The following is a 17,167-nucleotide window of genomic DNA, read 5'->3' as shown; positions in this document are numbered from 1 at the left end:
TCGACGATATTGAATCTATATCGAGTATACATTGTCCACATTGACGACATTTCTTTGACGTTGACATCGTTAACATCGCAATGTATACGACATATAACCAATTTTGAGTTTACATTGCCGAAATCGCGGATTTTTCTTGTACGTTTTCCTTTGCAATGCAATGTCGACGATGTAAACAGAAAATATGTCATGCAATAAAAAAACAACGTCTACTCGATGATAGTCAACATTGCTATGTCGACAATGTCGACGATGTAAACAGGATATAAAAGGTACGATGTTAATGTTAATGAATATAATGTTTTAAAATCTTCTTCTCTATTTTCACACATCTTTATGAAAAACTGACTTAATAATTATGTTTACCAGGAAGTCCTCTACTAAAATTTAAATTGTTATGCCCCCTGGAGTATGACAGGGCCATAATTGATGTATAGGTGTTAATGCATATAATGTTTAAAAATTATCTTCTTTACTCCCACACACCTGAAAGGAAAACTTAATTCATGATTTTGTATACCAGATCATTAAGTTTTTCGCCAAAATTATAGGTTTTATAGTTCTTTTTGAAAATTGTCAGGCAGGGAGGTGGTCGTCATTACAAATTTATAATTTTTCTACTCCAGAATGAAACCCAATTAAATGAATATATGAGACATCTCGACAAGTTGTGTACGGGTTATATGCTACTCAGGTGACCGTTAAGGCCTATTGGCCTCTTGTTTAATGATTCAGTTAGATTCATGTCAGGTTCACATATCCTTAAATATTTTTGTATAGTAATTCTTTTCCATAAGATATGTCTTTCAAAAGATTTTAATTATACGTTTGAAAAATATGAACAAATTGAAAATGTGTTAGATATTATGATGCAAAATTGTTTAGACGTTTGACTACTGATATTTGTTTTAAAATGTCAAAGATATAATTTGCTTTCTAGATATTAGAACATTTCTCTTAAAAGGCATCGGCCTCGCGCATGGGAGTTCTCAATGGGGGCATATATCAACAATTTGATATTGACATTTACACCCCTGTTATTTAAGTTTAGACCACATGGTTTTATTTGACCCTTTGAGTTTCGCAGCAAATATCGTGCCTCGTGTATATAGTCTATTTCCTAGAATCTAAGTAGTTGTAGTCAGATATAAAATATAGACATTTATTGCTTTTAAACTTTATTTTCATTAATTGCTTGATAAAATGAGTTATAAAAATAAATATGACAATAGAAGATATAGTTTTTTCTGCTTTTGCAACAGTTAACATGCTCAGTAGCGATCCCGCAACGGCTTTATTTTTTATCTGCGCCTTAGTTAGTAATAGCATCAATAGTGAAACAGACTAAACTATTTTATGCAGATTGTTCTTTGAAATTGTCTCGATATCTGAAGTATTTATACAAAACGGACACCAATTTATTTTTTAAAAAGCATCGTATTGCAAACCAAAAGCAATAAACATGGCTACGATTTTATTAAGCAACCTTATGTTTATATTTTCAACCACGTGCAGAGTGGTTAAACACGAACGATAACTGTGTTCTCAATATCATCGTTTACCTAGAATAGCCAGTAGATGATAAAATAAGACTTATATTTTAATAGATTTTCATGTTTTAACATAAATCAAAGTAGGATGTGACATGAAAAACGACCAATACTTACGTATTTTGAGAATATTATCCGAACTCTTATACTTCCGCTAAAAATTTCGGAAATTAAGTCTCGTAAATTTTCATTCGAGCATCTCTGGATTTATTACATACTTAGTAACGATGAAAAAAAACATTCCGAACACATTCGCGGGGATGAATAAGGACGGAAAACCTGCACGTTACGAACAACGGGATCGTATCTAGTTTTTTGTTTTGTTTTGTTTTTTTGCCGGGGGGGGGGGGGGGGGGGATTAATTTTTTATGTTCAAGTTTCTCAACAATTTTCTAAATCTATACGACACTTTTTGTGAAGAGATGTTAACAAATATTATTTTATGATACAAATGTGATTTTTCTTTTAGTATTGTCTGATGGTGGGTTGAAATTGAACGAAATTGCTTTTATAACTGGGTTTCCAGAGGAAATTCTGGTTATTGAAATCGTGAAAATGGCGGACGGGCGGCTGCCAAAAGGGTCCCCCTATTGAACGGATAACTCCTCCTACAGTTTTTAAGATAGCATGTTTTGCACACCAATTGTACATATATCAGAGATGTGCATATTACTTGGATTAAATTTTTTTTTTTTAATTTGATTTTCTTGCAGAATATTGCATATAGGGTACATTTTTCTGGATAGGTACATGTATTCTTGATCAATTCAGGGGTATACAAATGGATTTTGGACATTGTTCATATAAAAGAAACCCGGTTTGCTGTCACATTGAAATATTTTCACTTGTTATACGCTTAATGCGCAAGGCTTTGGAGCTCAATAGGGCGCAAAAAAAATTGTCATCATTTTGACACCTATTTTTTCATATCTTTTTTTTCTTTTATACTACTAAAATTAAAACTAAAACTAAAACTATAATACTATACTACTTTGTACTACTAAAATCGGTTAAACATACAAAATAAAGATTGAACAAAATCATAAAACCTGTTTAAGTATGCTAAGATATAGGAAACAGCTCCTTTAAATAGAGAAAAATAAGGATACATGTATAGAGTCTTTAGCAAGTATGTAAAAATTGATCGAGTATTTTTGTTATACATTATTTAAAATTTAAAAATATTGTAGCAAATTTGTTGATATTTCGGATATTTGTTATTTACATTTCTCTCTTACAATCGCTATTTATCAGCTAATGCATCCTCATAAACCGTATAAAACAAAGCATGTTAACACTGTCTGGGTGTTTTTTTAACACAATATATTTAGAATGTAAAGTAGGGTTTAATCGTGCAAAAGCAAAAGGTTGTAATAATATTAAAATATCAGATTGGTTTGTCTTCCGTTTAAACTTCATTTACGATGCCTCGATTTTCTAACAAGATTTTAACAAAGCAAACACTGAAGATGAAAAGAGCTTCTTATTGTTATGCCCCCCCCCCCCCCCTTCGAAGAAGGGAGGGCATATTGCTTTGCTGCTGTCTGTTTTAGTTTTTTGCAGTTTCCGCCTATTTTCTTTGCAGAGGATGAACATATTGAAATGAAATTTTGTATACAGGTTTATCATGATTATTTCTAGGTCAAATTTGATATTGGGTACGATCGAGCAATTTTCGACAGAGTAATGGCCCTTGGACATAGAAAAATTCTAGTTTTTTGCAGCCTCCGCTCATTTTCTTTGCTGAGGATGAACATATTAAAATGTAATTTGGTATACAGGTTTATCATGATAATATCTAGGTCAAGTTCAATATTGGGTACACTCGAGCAATTTTCGACAGAGTTATGGCCCTTGGACATAGTAAAATTCTAGTTTTTTGCAGTTTCCGCTCATTTTCTTTGCAGAGGATGAACATATTGAAATGAAATTTTGTTTACAGGTTTATCATGATTATATCTAGGTCAAGTTCGATATTGGGTACGCTTGAGCAATTTTCGACAGAGTTATGCCCCTTGGACGTAGAAATTTTTTAGTTTTTTGCAGTTTCCGCTTTTTTTCTTTGCAGAGGATGAACATATTGAAATGAAATTTTGTATACAGGTTATCATGATTATATCTAGGTCAAGATTGATATTGGGTACGATCGAACAATTTTCGACAGAGTTATGGCCCTTGGCCATAGACAAATTCTAGTTTTTTGCAGTTTCCGCTCATTTTCTTTGCTGAGGATGAACATATTGAAATGAAATTTGGTATACAGGTTTATCATGATAATATCTAGATCAAGTACAAAATTGGGTACGATCGAGCTATTTTTTACAGAGTTATGGCCCTTGGACATAGAAAAATTCTAGTTTTTTGCAGTTTCCGCTCATTTTCTTTGCAGAGGATTAACATATTGAAATGAAATTTTGTATACAGGTTTATCATGATGATATCTAGGTCAAGTTTGATTTTGGGTATGATATAGCAAATTTCGACAGAGTTATGGCCCTCGGACTTAGAAAAATTCCAGTTATTTAAGTTTACGTGCATTTTCTTTGTAAATGTTTCCAAGGGAGGGGGCATAAGTGTTTCACAAACATCTCTTGTTTCATGTAGAGTTGCGTATAGTCTACTTGTTTTAATTAAGGTATCGGCATACAGTTTTACAAAAAACAAACATGTGGAAAAAATCATTAAAGATCATTACTGTAAAGGCATATCTAAATCATTGAACATGCACATGTATGATTGGCAAACCTGCTTCGTAATCTTCAATTTCTCTTTCAGGAGAGCTATTTTCCAATGACGAATATGCAAGGGAAAGAATGAATTGTTCCTTCTTTTTAACTTTTATGCAGATACTAGTAAATATAGTTTTTTAATCTAACTGACAACGAGAGCAGTTTCTCTACAAAATTTGCAATGGCATTTTCATCTCCAAATTTCCTTTTATTTAACATATCCCTACACTGCTCACCACATGAAAAGTACATACCATCTTCATCTACACCTGCCATTCTCTCCAAATCAGATTCTGCACTTTTCTAAAAGAAATAAATATAATCGGGAAAACTAAGTTAGATAAAATATGACAATAATGAGATCAATAAATATACAAATACAAGACTTTATTCATTTTTTTTATCACGTGAAAAGTGAAAGGTTGCTTTTATCATTTTGAAAAACTCTTGATTTTTTTGTGGTGAAACCGGTAGAGTTTTAAATCGGCTTTCTATAGTTTTAATATATATATTTTGAGATAAATAGATAGAGAGAGAGAGAGAGAGATTTGACAAAGAATATTATACATCTTTGCAAGTTGTAAGAACCTTCAAGCATAAAAATTCTAAAAGTAATGGGACACCAGAAGAGGGAAAGGGCAAATGGTTAGATGAATACATGTGAAAAAAGACGGTATCCGGGTGTTAAAAAGAAAATTTCAAGTAACATGTCTTGTTCAGAATACCAATCCATGATGGTATCATTACAGAGCATGATTATTATACATGTACCAGCAGAAAAAATATCTGAGACAGTAGTGATTAATAAAAACGTCGACCAGTTGGAGAACGAATTCATGAGCAGTGCATCGTATGATGAAGTTAACGAAGATAAAAGCAAACAAATCACCGGCAATATTAGGAAGCTAGTAAACATGGGCCATGGGCCACATCGCTCACTTAAGGAACAATAGCTATGATAAAATCAGTTAAATGGAATCATAATACAAACTATCTGGACAATGTACAATAATACATGTAGATTCTGTATAAATAAAATCCATTTTCCCCATTGATATTCTTATGTTTATAATCATTAGTCCCTTTTCTAACAGGATGATTTTATAGTCATATCACATGATAAGTATTGCAGTTCTCAAAAAGATCCTTAACAATTGATTATGTTTAGGATATAAACCTACATCAAATCCTGAACCTCTTGTGGGGCCGACGAATCTTCCTGGGGCCAAAGTCTTAACAATAATAAAGAATCATCTAGCTAATTAGTTTCTGAGAAAAGGATGTTTAAAGATTAATTTTTTATTTTCCTATGTAAAACTCCCCACCCCGCCCCCCCCCCAAATTGTGACCAACCCTACCCCCGGGGGTATTGATTTTCACAACTTTGAATCTAAACTACCTGAGGATGCTGCCAAGTTACAGCTTTCCAGACTGATTAGATTCTGAGAAGAAGATTTTTAAAAATTTACTCAATATATTCCTAACTAAAATTTCAACCCCCCCCCCTTTTGTTGCCAACCCTACCCCCGGGGATCATGATTTTCACAACTTTGAATCTACACTACCTGAGGATACCTCCATACAAGATTCAGCTTTCCTGGCTGATTAGTTTCTAAAAAGATTTTTAAAGATATACTAAACATATTCCTATGTAACACACATCCCCCCCCCCATTGTGGCCAACCCTTCCTCCGTGGATCATGATTTTCACAACTTTGAATCTAAACTCCTGAGCATGTAAAATTTTGACCCCCACTGTGGCCCCATCCTACCCCCTGGGGGTCATGATTTGAACTTTGGATCTACACTACCTGAGGATGACTCCACACAAGTTTCAGCTTTCCTGGCTGATTAGTTTCTGAAAAGAAGATTTTTAAAGATTTACTCCATAAATTCCTTTGTAAAACTTGGACCCCTCATTGTGGCCCCACTCTACCCCCGGGGGTCATGATCCTTACAACTTTGAATCAACTTTATCTGAGTATGCTTCCACAAAAGTTCCAGCTTTCCTGGCTGATAAGTTTCTGAGGAGAAGATTTCTTCAGATTTACTCAATATATTCCTATGTTAAATTTCAACCCCCAAATGTGGCCCCACCCTACCCCTGGGGGTCATGATTTTCACAACTTGGAATTAACACTACCAGAGAATGCTTCGACAAAAGTTTCAGCTTCCCTGGCTGATTTATTTATTAGAAGAAAATGTTTAATGATTTACTCTATATACTCTATATAATAATTTAATTGCCTTTGCCTAAGGATGATTTGTACGAAGTTTGGTTGAAATTGCCCAAGTAGTTCTTGAGAATATGTTGAAAATATGAAAAGTTTACGGACAAAGGGGACGGACGGACAAACAGACGGACGACAGACAAAATGTGATCAGAAAAGCTCCCTTGAGCTTTCAGCTCAGGTCCGAGTTACGACATTGTTTTTCCTACATAGCTATTTTTAGGGAAACTACAAACATATCTAAAAATTCATAAGAAAAACGACCCATAAATAAGGATTAAAATGGCGGTCACCATTAAACTGAAAAGCTAGCAGAGTATGTAGTATCGCAACTTTAGGAGGCAAACCGATCGCTATAAGGTCCTAGACAAGACACTGCAAAGTTTTAAAACACACCTCTAGTGGCATTTAGGAGAGACAAAAGCTAAAAGTCATACTAGTTCATAAAAAACATAATAACTTCTTCTTTAAAGCTGACATGAATTCATAAAAGCATTTGGTCGCCATATTAGTTTTGATCGGTCCTATACTGCCACTGTGGTATATAAACCGGTTGAGAAAGTAACGGTTGGTTGCTTTTTGATCGAGGCATTAAGGATGCAGGGACTTCTAAATGTATAAACTACACATTGTAGTAAAATGTTTGTAAAAAAGAAAGGAAATACATTCAATAGAACACAAAATATATTTATTCTTCTAAAGAATTTCCAAGGAATCCGTGTTATTTTGTACCGATATAACTGCTTTACTTCGCATGCACATCAAACACGTGTGTCGTTCATTCAGAGTGCATAACGTCTGCATTTTTTCTAAATACCCAGGGGCACTTCATCCAACACATTAGATATATGTCGATAGTTAATCCAAGAAAGTAAAAACGTAACATTGTTTCCATCGGTTTCTACAAAAACACTCCTTTCTAAAATCCATGCGGTCATTGACATTGCTCGATCTGCCACAGTGGGATTGCGCATGTGCGATGTTATAACATACACAGGAAAACGTTCTACAATTATCGAGGATTTTTAAAGCATCTGTGCCAGGATTTTAGTCTGTCTTGTTTCGGCGTTCATTGGATATTCCTTACCAGTGCAGTGGTTGTCATATTATTTTTGTTCAATACGCGTTTTTACAAATTTCGTCCCATGTAACGTGTTCGGGTGAATGAAATACCTGAATGCGATGAAGCATGAATAGTGCTATCGGCCTTATATAGGGGGTGTGTGGCGATGAGCAGAAAAATAGAAACGACAATTAATATGGCGGTTGTCGGAGATAAAAGGGAAATAATGCGTATTTATGAATTCATGTCAGCTTTAAGAAGGAGTATTTAGAAGGTATTGCAGCCTTCAAAGAAGTATGGGACGCTAAAGAAGTTCAATTTTTTTTCAACCGAATCTCTCAAAAAGCTCCTAGAGCATGTTTTAAAATTCAATTAATTTTATGTTCAATGGAGAACATTTTCTTCAAACTAGTGGCTCTGCTTTGGGCACCAAAATGGTACAACTGTATCATATGCCAATATATTCATGGGTAATCCAGAACGCAATCTGTTAACACAGTCACTTTTCTAACCTCTTAGTTGGTTAACGTTACGCTTCATTAACGCATCGAAATGAAGTGAGTTGACAACAAAAACAACCTCGATGATTTTATTACCTTTGTTGTGCTGACACATTCTAGAATATTTTGTGCCGTTTCGGGACGGTTCCGTGTTTTATGTTTAGTTTAACCTTCATTCTGATAGCTCACGAGACTTAGGCGGATCTAGAGGGGGCCGGGTGGAGGGGGGGGGGATCGAGCAACCCTTGAAAATGTAAATTTCTAACATTTACATACTAGTAAAATTATCGCAAATATATATGCCTGGGACCCCCCTCCCCCCGGCTACCCCCCCCCCCCCCCCCCCGCCCATGGATTAAATATTCAATGATTTTGGGAATATTTTTTCCTTGGTATAATTTCGTTTTGGAGCTATAGGTATACTACCACCCCAACCCCCCCCCCTTTCCACGGATTAGGAAATTCATATAATTCTGGGAATTTTTTTTTGTTGTTGCTTATCATGATTTCTGATGATTAGTGTAGTCCCTCCTGCTCCGACTTTCAATTCTTCAATTCGGACCTCCCCCCTACCCGCCTGAAAACATTTTCTGGACCCGCGCATGCAATTGCAACCTGATTTGTGCTGCTATGTTGAAAATATATTGTAATGGTGTGTGTTTGTATGCTCTGCTTAAAATCGGTATTGTGTCAGTGAAATTTTCAAATGTTTACTATATTTTTCAATCATGGTGAAGAGGAAATTGAAATGTGATTCAAAATGTTTTTAAATCTGTAATTGCGAAATTTTATTGTGAAATTTATTCATCAACTTTGTAATGGGCATATTGTGATTTTTTTCTTCTGTTTTTGACCCTCTAATGTCCCGTCAATTGAATACGTAAACTGTTTATTGTTATTTTGTTAGACCTAGCAAGGCAAAGGTTATATTGAAAAAAGCCCATAACGAGAGAACAGTAAATAAACCATCCTCCCCACATCGAGTTGTGGTTCCATCCCGGAGGTTGGCGTCCACAGATCAGAAATGACAGGGCAGTGTGTTTACCAAAACAGCACCATTATCATGATTAGTCAGTTATTTAATCTTTGCTTTGATATTAACATTTAATAGTAGGCCTTTCACGTTGTGTATTGACAAGTCATAAATCAACGAACCGTAGATGTGTGATGTTTGCTTATATTCGACATACATGTACTTTTATCATCAGCATTCTATTAGCAAACTTTAAGAGACATTGTATGTACATTAAGGATGGATTCTTCTTATCATTTTTTACCTCAAGTGGGTCTCCATATATGAACATGTCGTAAAATTCAAACTGTTGCAATTCACAATGAAACTACATTAATAATTATGAATATATTTCATTTCACAAAATAATAACTTATTAAATGTGTTGAGACCAAGGAAAAGGTAAAATTATGTCGTTTACGACATGCCGTAGTCGGCGCGAATAACAACAAAAACAAATGGAGAGGGGGAGGCCGAGATTGAGGGGTCGTTTTGTGTCAAAACGACGGGAACGCAAATACGACTCCATAAAAAAGGGGATTCGACAGAGATGGGAGAACACAAAAATAGCCGAGACACATAGCTATTCTAAAATCGCTTCCACCAATGAAACAATTGAGTCAGACGACTGTCACTCCGTTGACAATGTCCCAGTAGATCTCGAAGAGGTTGAGATTGTTTACACTGAAAATGTAAGTTCTAACTGCTTATATATTAAATATATTTGAGAAAAATGATATTTACGCATTCTATGTTCACTAGTATCATAACATACACATTGCAAACTCTATAACATCGCTCATACTGTATTCGTTGAACATATACCGGTATATCGCCACTGCACAGGCAGACGACAGAGATAGCGTCATTTTTGTTGTTCTCTAAATAGATTGCAATCTGTAACACATACCATGTTTATTTCTCTGTTAAATTTGTAAAAAGGTAATAGTTATCCAAATTATTCCCAGAGAAAACGATCAGAGAATAATTTCCCACTGTTTACACTCAATCATGAAATATGGCGGCCCATACGGATAAAAAATATGGCATTATAACACCCCCCCCCCCAATAAATCATAAAATACTTTGTATCTATTAAACGTCTTAGGTGTATATTTCAAAGTCACAGATATACCAAAAAAATCATTTACAATTTTTATGATGAGATTAGTAATATTAAAAGATTTAATTTAACTCTTTATAAATTTATTCCTTGTTTGTTATAACCCCCCTTTTTAAATTTTATGGTCACAAAACTGAAATTAACTAGCACAGTAGAACCTTTTTATATAGAATTACCTTAAGTTAATAAGAGATCTGTATTAAGATGAAGTAAAAAAAAATTAGATAAATTTGAAATTTTTATTTACTATTAAAATTGTCTTTAAAATCTTTTTCAATTTTCTTTTTCTTTAAGTCAGGTCGCATAAGTTTATTTTTTAAGGTATAGCAATATGGATTTTAAAAGTTTAAACCTTCACTAATACAAAATAAAGATGGATATCATAAGTCAGTATTTTAAATTCATATATATCATTATACCTATAAGTATTATTTCATTAAAATTTATATATCAAAAGAAATATGCATACATTGAAGAATTCGAAGGAAAAAAAATGACAAAATACAACATGGAAAAAAATGAATTTTAACCAAGATCAGAGTTTTTGCATAAAGAAATCTCAGAACAAGAATTTTCTTTTTTCAATTAAGGTAATAGACTCCCCTCGTCTTGAAAAGGACTGGAGATGTGGCCGTAGGTTGATTGAGCTTGGGGTACTTGCTGATGGCTTGTCTGCCTGCAAGAAATGTGGCTTACCCTTACAACTTTCCCACTGCCAAGGAATAACAAACTTTGGTCTTTCAGCTATGCTTAAAATACCTTGCATGAATTCTGCTTGCAAAATGATCAACAATGTTTCAACAGGAAAAAGGCATAATAAAATTTGGGATGCCAATACAAAGTTAGCAGCAGGTCAGTATATTCATGTACATTGGATGAATAAAAATTGACAAACATTCAAAACAATAATGATAACTAAGTTTAAAATAATGAAAATTGTATTCAAATGAATATTATATTAAATAATTGATGGTATGTATTTTATTATTGGATTATTTTTCTTTTCATGTTCTGACAGCTGTACAACACACTGGGATAGGCTTTGACCAGATAAGTGGAATACTGGCTGAGCTAAACATGCCACCCATCAGCAGAACACTACTTAGCAGCAGACAAGTAGAGATTGGAAAAGCTACAGAATGTATTGCTTCCTTATCGATGCAAGAAGCTCTAGAAGAAGAAGTTATGGCAACAAACATGTAAATTTTTATAATTCATACACTTAAAATTGATATTATATAGGCATATGGTCATAAGTAATTTGAAATAAGTCTGAATTGCCCCCCCCCCACCCCACCCCTATGTACCCTTTTAAAACTACAAGAGCATGATATAAATTCTGAGTTTTAAACAGAGATACATTTCACAAAAACATAAAATGATATTATATATATATGGCTGTTGAATTATTAAGAAATGTTTATTACATATATTATATCTTCCCACAGAAAGAAACAGTCATCCAGCATAAGTGTCAGTGTAGATGGGGCTTGGCAAAAGCGCGGAAGTGGCCGGTCATATGATAGCCTTACAGGTAATATTATACAATTATGGAGTCTTCACGATTATCATATGGTTTGATATTCAAAAAAAAAATTACTGGGTCAAATGTATTATTTATATCATACCTGTATTTGTAATTGATTATCGCTTTTTTCATACAAAAATAAAGTATGATTTTTTTAAAATTTATTTCTTGATAAATATATTATACTTGATTATGTAAATATTTTATTATTTATTTGAAAGTTTATATAAAAGTTGATATATGTTATATACATACATGTACTAGAAAGAACTTTACAGTTTAAATAATTATGTCATTCCTTGTAGATGTGAATTATCTATGTTATTAAAATGCAATATGATTTTTATAGCCAAAATTTAAGAACACTGATTTTCATCTTAATTCATGTCTAGGCCATTGCTCAATGATGGGTGTAGAAACAGGGAAAGTCATCGATTACAGTGTCCGTAGTAAAACATGCAAGATTTGTGAGAATGCGGAAAGGAAAAATACACCACCTGCTCCACATGAATGTACAAGAAATTGGACAGGTAATGTCACTTAGAAAACTTCAACAAAATAATTTAATTCATGCAAATATTTACAAGCATTATACCTGCAGAAAAATTTAAGCAATGTGAAATACTTTACTTTAAAATCCTATTCTCTTAATTCTAAAGTCTATATATAAGGTAAAAGAGATATATTATACTTTTTAAGAAAAAAGATTTTTTGATATTAAAAAAGAATGTTATATTTACAGGAAGTTCAAAGTCCATGGAGCCTGATATGATAGTGGAGATGGTAGGAAGGACACTGCAGAAAGGAGTAAGGATGGAAGGTCTGGTTGGGGATGATGACACAACTGCTATCACGCGAATCAACAAAGAATTAGATGCAAATATCCAGAAACAGTCCGACAAGAACCATGTAAAAAAGAACATTGCAAATTCCCTGTACAATCTTCAAAAAACGCATAAAAGTCTCTCCACTAAAATCATAAGATACATTCAGAAGTGCTTCAACTATATGGTTTCTCAGAACCAGGGTAGCCCAAGTGGAATTGAAAAAGGCCTGACTGCTTTGTCCTTTCATCCCTTTGATAATCACAAAGAATGTGATCAACTTTGGTGTCACCATAAAAGAGACCCAGCCAGAAAGTTTACATCCCTTCCTTATGGTCGACCATTGGAGAATAAAGCTCTGCAGCAAGACCTGGAAGGCATTTTTAACAAGTTAAAGAAGCATTCACAGAAATTAGCCAATCTTGGAAGCACGCAACCAAACGAAAGTTTTAATAAAACTGTGGCATCCAAAGCTCCAAAAAATCGCCTCTTCAGCAGAACAATAACCTACAGAGTAGCAGCAAGTGTGGCACAAAAAAATATTGGTCAAGGCTATCTGGTGCAGGCAAGCAAAATTTGCATTATATTTAAAATTAGGCTTTGATTACTGTATGTATGAATATATATGTATATACTAGTGCAAGAATTGTAACTATGAATTTAGCGATTCATTCTTTATAAAGTCCCTGTTTTTATCAATAGGTCAACAAGAAGATTGGCATTTCCCCGGGAACTTATACAAGGAGGCTAGCTGCTCTCAAAGACAGAATAAATAGACGGAAAAAAGCCATGTCGATCACCAAAGAAGCAAAAAGAAAAAGACTGCACCTGAAAGCAGAGAGGTTTGAATGAAATTTACCTTACCATTACCATAATGTTAATGTTATTGATTTTTTTTTTACAAATAGAGGTTGCGTAAAGATACGTAATTAATGCATGCATGCCAACCAGTGTCAAGACTTAATATGATGACAGTGAAATGATATTTTATGCTGACAATTATATGATGAACAGTTTACATATACAGTATACTCTTAATAATAAGTGATAATCATACCTGAATTCACATACAGTTTAGATTTTTTTATTCATATATAGAAAGCAAATGACAGCAGCAAGGGAGATTAGAGAGGGTCCTACCTATTGCTCGGAAATTGCCTTGCAGACCCCTACTGGTATTGGTGAAATACCACCACCTTTGAGTAAACCGTCCTTTCAGCCAATTGAAAATTTAGGCATTTACCAGCACGTCTACTTTGACCTTGAAACAACAGGGCTAGGTTTGTACTGCGTGTTTGCATAAAAACAAAAACAAGTACACAAGAATTTCAAGTACATGCAGTCCAATATAAGATTTTTTCAGCATGTGATTCTAATGTCTTTTACCATACTGAAATGATGTCCCATTATCGAATGTTATTTTATTGTCTGGATGATATGCTTTGAATACATGTAACAAGATTGTATTGCTGTAAAGTTAAATAAGTAATATATATATATATATAATATATATATATATATATATTATATATATATATATATATATATATATATATATATATATATATATATATATATATATATATATATATATATATATATTGGTGTATCCAATTTTATAAGATAATGGTAGATCATGAAACTGATATGTTTAAACCTTTCAGCCAGAAGCTCACACATCACACAAATTGCTGCTGTGTGTGGATCAGACAGATTTTCCCAGTACATTTTACCAAAGATCCCAATCACAGACAAAGCTACTGAAGTCACTGGATTAAGAGTTATGGATGGGAAAATGTTTCATGGCGATAAAGTAGTGGATGCTGTACACTTGGTGGCTGCTATTGATGCACTTTTGAATTTCTTCACAAAATTCCAGTCAAAAGTTGTTTTAGTTGGACATAATGTCAAGTCTTTTGACTGCCATATTTTTCTGAACTCTCTGCAAAATTGTGGTAAAACACAGGAAATTGGTAACTGTGTTGCAGGGTTTGTTGACACAAAACAGTTGTTCAAAGTTTTTGATTCAAAAGTTGGATCATTTTCCTTAGAAAATTTGTACAAACGCTATGTGTGCGAACCTTACAAGGCTCATGATGCACTAGAGGATGTTTTAGCGTTACAAAAACTAGTGACCTCTGTAGGTGTGGATTTGACTGATCCAAAGTATTTGTCTTCTTCATTCACATTTTCAAATGCAGTTGATAGCCACTCTTATAGTTTAGAAGTACGCAAGAACTTGCCCTCCTTAGAACATTTGATTTCAGAAAAGATAGTTAGTAGACACATTGCTAACAGGATTGCAGGGAGTGGACTTTGTTTTAGTTTTTTACAACTTGTTTATAACAGAGATAGCAAAGATGGAATATACAATCTCTTTTCTGAAAATGTGAAAAAAGCTCCACGTGTTACAAAGTCTTTAAAGATATGTTCATCTTTAAACAAATATTTTTCATCAAGTTGTGAAAGTTAAGATTCTAGACTAGTGTTTTGAGTGTACATGTACTGCATGGTTAATAGTATAGTTACATGTAGCATTTGTTTAGCATTTTTTACACTGATAACCAAATTAGCCAAATTTCATTTTTAACTTGAAAATATAATTTCATTCTACATTTTGAGATTTGTGATCAATATATAGTTACATGTATATGTACAGCTAAGCTAGATGCTATATATTAATACATTTAGTATTTTTAGCATTTTTTACACTGATATCTGTTAATCACATCAGCCCAAATTTCATTGTAAACAGGTAGATATAATTTAATTCATTGTACATTTTGAGATTTGTGATCAATATATATTTTAAGTACAGCTAAGATGCCATATATAAATTGTATTTTTAGCGTTTTTTACACTGATATCTGCCAACCATACCAGCCAACTGGAAGATAACATTTTCTTGGTACATTTTTGAGATTTGTGACCAATTTTATAGTTATACTATCAATTATTACAGTGTATATCATAATTAATTAATATTAATTAAATGTACATGTACATACATTTTAAAAATTTCATAATACAGCTTCATTTTGTGGCTTTGTTTTTCAATGTAACATTATTAGATTCAGGAAAAATATGTAACTTTTTTAAAATCAATTAATCTTATAAATTTTGTATCAGAGGAAATTCGGACGGAAAATTGTACTCTTTATTGACTTGAAACATGATAATAACAGCATTAATTCATAATATCACATTTTATAAAGAATATATTATCCAACTGCTTGTCTGGCCTTATTAATTTTTGTTCTATAAATTACAATAAAATATTTTCATGTTTTTATTGAAAAATTTTAAGATGAGGAAATTCGAGCTAATCTGAAAATCTTATATGCATGAATACCTAACAATTCCTTTACTGTAAATGATTTGCTCACTACTTATCTTCACTATGAATGTAAAACAAAAAAATTCTGAATATATAATACATCGAAAAAAATCCATTAGATGGGGATTAACGAACACCAAAATATTAATTCTTCAAGTGTACAGAGGAAATTCGGAATACATTTTTTGTGAGATTCAAGCACAAAAGTTCGTTTTTTTTACTACTTAATATCATGCTTTAACATAGAACCTTAGACTTAAGTTGCTTTTTTACATCTAATCATATTTTATTTTCTTGAACAATCAATTTAAGATACCACCATGGAATTTTTGTGTTATTACACTAAAAAACTCTATTTTAAGCATTGACTTTTCAAATGACCTTCAAGGAAAATCAAGCAAGATTACCCTAAACTTTTTTTGTTTTATTGAAATGAGCACATCTTAAAGTCTCTACATGCTTAATTTCATCATTTTCTGAATATAAGAAATATGAAAAGAATCCATCCTTAAACATACATAAAAATTAGATATGATTGCACGCATCATTAGTGTTGTCTATCACGTGCATGTTATTTTTACTTTACATTAGTCATGTTACTGAAAGTCAATTTGATAAATTGATTAAGAAATGTGGTTTGCATGCGATGTAATTTTAATAATGTATAATGCATCATAATGTAATATCCTGTTGTGATTTATATCTATGCAGTTTTTTGTGATTCTATGTGCATATGTCAATTGTTGTAACAATTTCGCGTGATATTTCGAGTACATTTTCAACAAATTTGACACATGGACTTTGCTGATATTAACAGCTTAGTGTTACAGTTCCATGTATGTTTATGTTATGAAAACAGTACCGTGATTAGAATTGCACATTTTGCACATTTTTGATATCAACCATGTGTGAACCAATGGAAGAAAATGTTAAACAGGAAGAAAACGTTCCTCACAACCCTAGTCGTCAAAAAACTTTGAGGGTGTTGTTTACTCAGGGTTTGAGTTCTCGAATTCGGATTGTTATAAAGTTCAATGTCATGAGTAAAATTTGTTCTAAACACAAAAAGTATCTGTGAAATGAATTATTATTGACATAACATTCGATATTTCTACTATATTATGGAATTATGCCAAAACAAAAATAGACTTTTAGCCAAACAGAGGAAATTTTATAGATTTTATATTTTAGTCTATATAACTTTGCAGATTTTCTGGTAGTTTTACCTCATTTATTCATTATAATAACCGTATGGCATGAATTTAAAAAA

At 32.9% G+C, this 17,167-nt stretch overlaps 1 protein-coding gene and 1 long non-coding RNA gene across 2 annotated transcripts in view; one reads left to right on the top strand and one right to left on the bottom strand.

Moving 5' to 3' along the window:
* The window catches only part of LOC136273846 (uncharacterized), a 38,291-nt gene that overhangs the window by 16,738 nt on the left and 4,386 nt on the right, over positions 1-17,167 (bottom strand). Inside the window, exon 2 of the long non-coding RNA XR_010712100.1 lies at positions 4,534-4,582. This is a non-coding gene — a long non-coding RNA (uncharacterized lncRNA). The remainder of the gene's footprint in view (positions 1-4,533; positions 4,583-17,167) is intronic.
* LOC117690639 (uncharacterized) lies at positions 9,326-16,404 on the top strand. The gene is made up of 9 exons (XM_034475084.2): positions 9,326-9,777; positions 10,799-11,060; positions 11,227-11,407; positions 11,657-11,742; positions 12,129-12,266; positions 12,479-13,125; positions 13,263-13,402; positions 13,659-13,840; positions 14,225-16,404. The coding sequence occupies exons 1-9, from the start codon at positions 9,544-9,546 to the stop codon at positions 15,031-15,033; spliced, it is 2,679 nt and encodes an 892-aa protein (XP_034330975.2). The 5' UTR covers positions 9,326-9,543; the 3' UTR covers positions 15,034-16,404.

The sequence above is a fragment of the Magallana gigas genome, chromosome 1, assembly GCF_963853765.1.
Source record: "Magallana gigas chromosome 1, xbMagGiga1.1, whole genome shotgun sequence".
NCBI lineage: Eukaryota > Metazoa > Mollusca > Bivalvia > Ostreida > Ostreidae > Magallana > Magallana gigas.
This window is presented reverse-complemented; position numbering and strand designations above follow the sequence as displayed.

What these genes read in the sequence shown, in the direction of transcription:
- LOC117690639 (XM_034475084.2), top strand. Translation starts at nt 9,544, where the DNA reads ATGGAGAGGGGGAGGCCGAGATTGAGGGGTCGTTTTGTGTCAAAACGA. An exon ending in CAATACAAAGTTAGCAGCAG is followed by an intron (nt 11,061 to 11,226) that starts GTCAGTATATTC and finishes ATGTTCTGACAG; the next exon opens with CTGTACAACACACTGGGATA. An exon ending in ATGTACAAGAAATTGGACAG is followed by an intron (nt 12,267 to 12,478) that starts GTAATGTCACTT and finishes TTATATTTACAG; the next exon opens with GAAGTTCAAAGTCCATGGAG.